The 6060-nt window shown below is 35.3% G+C and overlaps 1 protein-coding gene across 1 annotated transcript; it reads right to left on the minus strand.

Moving 5' to 3' along the window:
• Positions 1 to 507: 507 nt before the first annotated feature.
• On the minus strand, positions 508 to 1437 carry LOC101570330 (olfactory receptor 8B12-like). Its single transcript, XM_004641373.1, has one exon. The coding sequence runs from the start codon at positions 1435 to 1437 to the stop codon at positions 508 to 510; it is 930 nt and encodes a 309-aa protein (XP_004641430.1).
• Positions 1438 to 6060: the final 4623 nt, after the last annotated feature.

Below are 6060 nucleotides of genomic sequence, written 5' to 3' on the forward strand. Positions count from 1 at the left end.
AAGTAATTAGCATATATATACAACTACTTTCTCTTAGTTCAATGAGAAGAAAATTTTGAACTAATAGTGTTTAGACAAGATATCATATCTGCATCTTTTTCTATGAATAACTACTACAAAGACAACAATATGCAATGTAATAATTATTGTAACTGTCCTAATGTGTTTTGAAATGGTCTCATTGCTATTTCTTTCTCAATAAAATTAATATAAAAGAATAAGCAAAAAAGAGATTAATAAAGAAAATTGGGATGTGAAATGTACATGCACCAACTCACACAAGGAATGTAAATATTATGTGCTACAACCATGTACAGATAAAAGAAGGGGAATACTGTGATGGATGGTGGAAGAATGGGAAAGGAAATGAAGAAGAAATTAAGTTGTTCATGTACACATACCATTATCCCACAAGGAATGTACACTTTGTATACTGCACATAAAAATAAAAACATACATATCAATCAACAAAGCTTTTTGTCTCTTTATTCAAATACAACTAAATTCTTAAAGTATTTTTCTTGCCAAAGTTTTCCTAAAGGCATTTTTAACATTCTTATTCCTCAAGCTATAGATTAATGGATTTAACATAGGTGCAACAATGGTATAAAACAAAGAAGACACTTTCCCTTGCTCCAGGGGTAAAAGAGTTGGTGATTTCAGATACATGAAAGCCCCAGAGCCAAAGTAAAGAAGAACCACACTCATATGAGTACTGCACGTGCTGAAGGCTTTGGATCTTCCCTCCTTGGAATGAATGTGGAGAATGTTAGACAAGATGAGCACATAAGAAATGAAAATGGTAACAATAGGAATTATGATGTCAGTGGCCACAACAACAAAGATGGCCAACTCATTTGCTTTATTCCTGTTACAAGACAGTTCAAGGAGAGGAAGGATATCACACATGAAGTGATTGATGAGATTGTCGGAGCAGAAAGTCAGGCTCATTATGTTTCCTGTGTGAGCCATGGCCCCAGTGAAGCCCATCACATGGACACCTAATAAGAGGACTAAACACACTTGGGGAGACATGGTGACCATGTAAACCAAAGGTTTGCAGATGGCAACATAGCGATCATATGCCATTGCTGAAAGGATAAAGGACTCAGAAATGACAAAGAAGCAGAAGAAAAAGAGCTGAGTCATGCATCCTTTATAAAAGATCATGTTCTTCTTAGAGATAAAACTCATCAGCATTTTTGGGATGATGGTAGTACAGTAAGATAGATCTATTATGGAGAGGTTGAAGAAGAAGAAGTACATGGGGGTGTGAAGCTGAGAGTTCAGTGCTATTAAAATAATCAGGCCCACATTTCCCAGTACTGTAATCAGGTAGAAACCTAGAAACAGGAAGAAGAGCGGTATCTGGAGTCCTGGATGGTTACTTAAGCCCACAAGGATGAACTCTGTCACAGAGGAGTTCTTAGCTGCCATTCAGCTCTGTCATGTGTGATCTGTGGGATAAGAAAGAAGACTCCTTGGAATCAAAGATATCACAACAACCCTTCTATATACATCCTTTATTCTTAACAATGAATCCACAAAACAAGAAGAATTTTCCTGTTTGCTATGGATACTAGCAAACTACTAGATGACTTTAACTTCTAGTGCTGCAAAAAAAAATTTTTAATTTAAAATTTTTAAAAGACACTAGCACAAGTCATTGCTTCCAGAACAATTAGTCATTGCTAAAAAAGAATCAGCACAAACTAGCTGGGTGACTCTCTAATGGTACATAGTGAATCTGTCCTTCCCTCTCAGGACTCTACTTCAGTTTACTACACATAGGCCTCATAGGGAGCTGGGGAGATGGTTCAGTAGAATAGCACTTGCCTTGCAAGTGCAAGGGTCTGAGTTCAACCCCTGGTTCCACCAAAAAATAAATAAACAAAATAAAATAAATTAAAAATAAAAATAAATAGACCTCATCACTCCTGACAGAAGTTACCTGTTTACACTTAAAATGCCAGCTTGTATTTATGTTTTCCTTGTTGTTTTACTGTAACATTTTTAAATTAGATATTTCAATAAAATATTTTTAACTAAAACAGATGTTGTATTTTTCCAAGATCTCTTAGTTCTAGTGATTCTTGATTAAATTTTAATTTTTAAACTCATATATTTAAATATTTCCATAAGAGGCTCTGTTCTAGGAGCTATGGGACATTTTATGTACAAGAAAACTGAGATTAAGAATCTAAATCAAAGTCACAAAAACAATGATCTTCACCCGAAAGACCTTTGCCACTCTGACTCTTGCAGTTTGCTTTTCTTACCCCATTTTGTATCATAGATCAAAGTCAAGCAGACACTCACCTTCCTTATTTAGAACTGTAGTGATATTCTCTACTGTCTCTCGTCCAAATTTTCCTGGGAAGAAGAAAGACCTGGTGAATGAAAAATAACAATGTTGTGCTCAGAGCCCTCCCCTCCCAGACTGAATGAAAGAATCATAAGCCCTAATTATCTGATTACCATTTCTGCACTGATTTACATTTGTTAGTTTACTCAAGGGCACCTCAAACTTCCAGAAAAAATACAGAACTTATTCCTTACCCATAGATAACAGGAGAATAAATATTTTGATTCTGAATTACAGGTCTTGGTGACCCTATTTTGAAGGTAATGAATCCTTCAAAACCATTTCCTCGTAGGACTTTTGTTTATTCTTTGGAATTGTTTGCTTGACATGACTTTTAGAGAATTCTTTGAACTAACATTTATTCAGGAATACTAAGGGAAGAAATATTATAAAAAGCGATTGTCATTACCATTTACATCTCTTGAATACCAACTAGTATACTTATAAGTAGTTAAACTTGATGGTGTCAACTTTATTGGAATGGGAGCCACCTGAGACATGGAGGGAACACACTTCTGGGTGTTTCTGAGTGGGCCATAGATGTGTGACCTCGTATCTATATTTGATCCTTGGTCTCTTCCTCCTGACAGTGTTCCCCTATTCTGCTTTCATGGACTATGCAGCTTTGCTGTGCCTTGTCCTTCTATGTTTTTTCCTTGGAACCAGCTGCCATGGACAGTATGTCTTAAAACCATGAGCAAAATAAGCCTCTCTTCATTGAAGATGTGAGTACTGGTATTGTGTCTCAGTGAAGATGAAGCTCGCAGTACAGGAGCTAATGCAGTGTACTTAGAGTAATCGTTTCCTGGAAAGATCCAAAGCACACTTTAAATGTACCTTTGTCCTTTCTCAGGAAAAGAAAACACACAGAAGTGGGCACTTGCTCACAGAGATGATTTTAGAGCCCAGCATCATGTATAGGTCTATCTCACTCAAATTCTCTGCCTGAGCACTAGATTAATTTACCTCCAGAGGGTTCAGATCCACTGAAATCCTTAAGGCAAGATCTTGGTATTCTCAAATCTGATAGTCATTGTAGAATAGCAAATAAAAGTAAATAAATTTAGCTTTTAAAGAGAAGAAATGGTAAGGTTAGTGCAGAGAGTTAGTGTGACTTAGAATGGAGTATTAAATAATTGATTCACATTTAAATTTGTTCCAGAAATTAATTGTGACTAGTCCCACTTCACCAAAAGACTTCATGAAATCAAAAATAGACAGAAACACAAAGTACAAAAAATTGACTCATAGGTGTTAAAGATATATACATCCAATATAAGCAGATTCACATGAGACATATACATTGGGTTTAATAGACAAGCCTTTAAATACTGTGTTTTTATTTTTAATTTAGATGAAATGACAAAATGGCTAATAGGAAATTCCAACAGAATAATAGAAATACTAAAAATAACCAAGTGAATTTTCAGCCAGAACAAAGAATTCATTAAGTTGACTTAATAGCAAAACAGCCAAAACCAAAGGATCAGTGAAAGACACATCAACAAATGGTTGCTGCGGGCTGCAGAGAGAGCTCAGTAGAAAAAGCCCTTCCCTGGTGAGCACAAAGGCCTGAGTTCAATCCCTGGTTCCACAAAAAAAAAAAAAGTTTTCCATACTGAATTCAAATAAAAAATAATTCCAAAGAAAGATATAGTGATCAAAACCTTGAGACAATGCTAAGTAGTCCAATATATCTATAGTCAGAGTTTCAAATACTCAACTGAAGGACAATAATACAAGAGGAATATTTTTAAATAATACATGAAAATGATTTATCCAATGAATTTGATGAAACACTGACTCAAAATGTTCAGGAAGCCAGAAGCAAAATTAATTCAAAACATACCACATATAGACACTTTGTAATCAACTACTGAAAATCATAAAATATACTTTAAAATGACCAGAGGTCACAGCAATAAAATGAGGAGAGAAGGAAATAATTTTGGATGAAGACTCACATCTGCAGGAAGAAATACAGAACAGTGTGATTGGTATGTATGTGGATAAATTTATGACAACTATTCATCCTGGATTCATAGTATAAAAAGAAATAAAATATGTAAAATGATAAAGTCAAAAAATGTAATACAACTACATATATTTATTTTTTATGTTGAAAATGTAATATTAATAGATAATTCTTCATCTTACATAGGAGCACAATAAAGTACACCAAAAATCATGAGAATAAGAGTGAGGAGAACGCAGCTGGGCTACAATATCCATTACCTGAAACCGCAAGAGACAATGATCCTGACCCAAGATTACATTTACGCATTTATGATTGGCTTGTAAGACATCAAAATAACCAACATTGGGAATCAAATGTGAAGAGAGGTGGAAAAGAACAGTTTTATGAGAAAGAAACTCTTATTAATAAAAAATTTACTGAAACCAAATTAAAGAATAAAAGTTCCCATAGCACACTAGAAAGAATGAACACAGGAACAACTGAAAATCTGGTGCTTTTCAAGGAAGGAATCTTTCTGATGATGCTTATGCAAACTGCTTGCTTGAGATTGTCTCAGTTCTGTAAAGAAAATTTGACAAATGTCTCTGCAAACCCCACATGATTATCAGATTGGTGTTTCCTAATCATACACCCATGGTACCACAGGAGGTTTTCAGACCAGAACCAAGAAAGATCATAACCCACACGTGAAGCAAAAAGAAAAAGGTGACACGATGTGAAAGTCCAGGTTGTCAGGCACAGCTGCTTTCTTCACTGCCATGTTCCTGCACAGTGAATTTACAACACTACAATAAGACCCCATTGATCACCAAACCCGGTAATACAGAACATTTATTCAAATTTCTAGGGGGCAAGAAAGGGTAAGACATGAACACTTTATGCATGCTCAGGCCCTATTTATAAAAACTCCATTCAGCAATATCTTAACACAAATATGCATCAATGGAAAGAAAATCCATCTCTTTGCCATTCTATTTGTCAGATGGTGAAGTCCAAAGCAGAATGTTCCGTCAGTTTTAATTTTTAAATACAATTGCCACATTGAGAAAATGAAATAAACACAGTAAAATAAACCATACAAAGGCAAAGTACAATAGCAAAAAGTATTTTACTAAAACATAAGATTTACAGAAACTTCCAGACAAGCCACACAAAATGGTCACCAGCTTTTTTTGAAGGGGAAATCTACATTTGACTGCAAAATCACAATGTTAATAGTGAGGGCTGTGATGTTTGTTAATGTTCCTGTTTTGGTTCAAACAATCAGCTTGTCCATCTACAGCATCTAAATAAAGTTAGTCGTGGCTAAGAGAGTGTATCTTAAAGAACTGGTTAGCTGTTTTATAACCAAAGCAATTAGATCACCATAAAGGGGGAGAGCACAAAATTTTGAAGCTACCTTACCACTCAAAAAATACAATAAAATAAAATAAAGAACACCCATAGCCCTGCAGCTAACCCTGACAACTACCTTCGTTCACAGTGCTTTATGCTTAAACCATGATGGGGTAAACGAATAAAAGCAGAGGGCCACTGCTTTTAAACATTTTACAACAATCCGGATGAAACGCCAACCAGCAATGACCACATGAAAATAATGGGAGTTGCTCTCATCTGCTTTGGCTTTAATCCCAAGAACTGTCTCTGCCAGAAAATGCTGGGCTTCCTTTATGATCTTGCAGGACAGCCCAGCCATCTAGTCCTACATATTTATTAT

The sequence above is a fragment of the Octodon degus genome, unplaced genomic scaffold (assembly GCF_000260255.1).
Source record: "Octodon degus isolate 3935 unplaced genomic scaffold, OctDeg1.0 scaffold00136, whole genome shotgun sequence".
NCBI lineage: Eukaryota > Metazoa > Chordata > Mammalia > Rodentia > Octodontidae > Octodon > Octodon degus.

Bases quoted from the DNA above. Each gene is read 5' to 3' on its own strand.
- LOC101570330 (XM_004641373.1), bottom strand. From the start codon at position 1,437: ATGGCAGCTAAGAACTCCTCTGTGACAGAGTTCATCCTTGTGGGCTTA.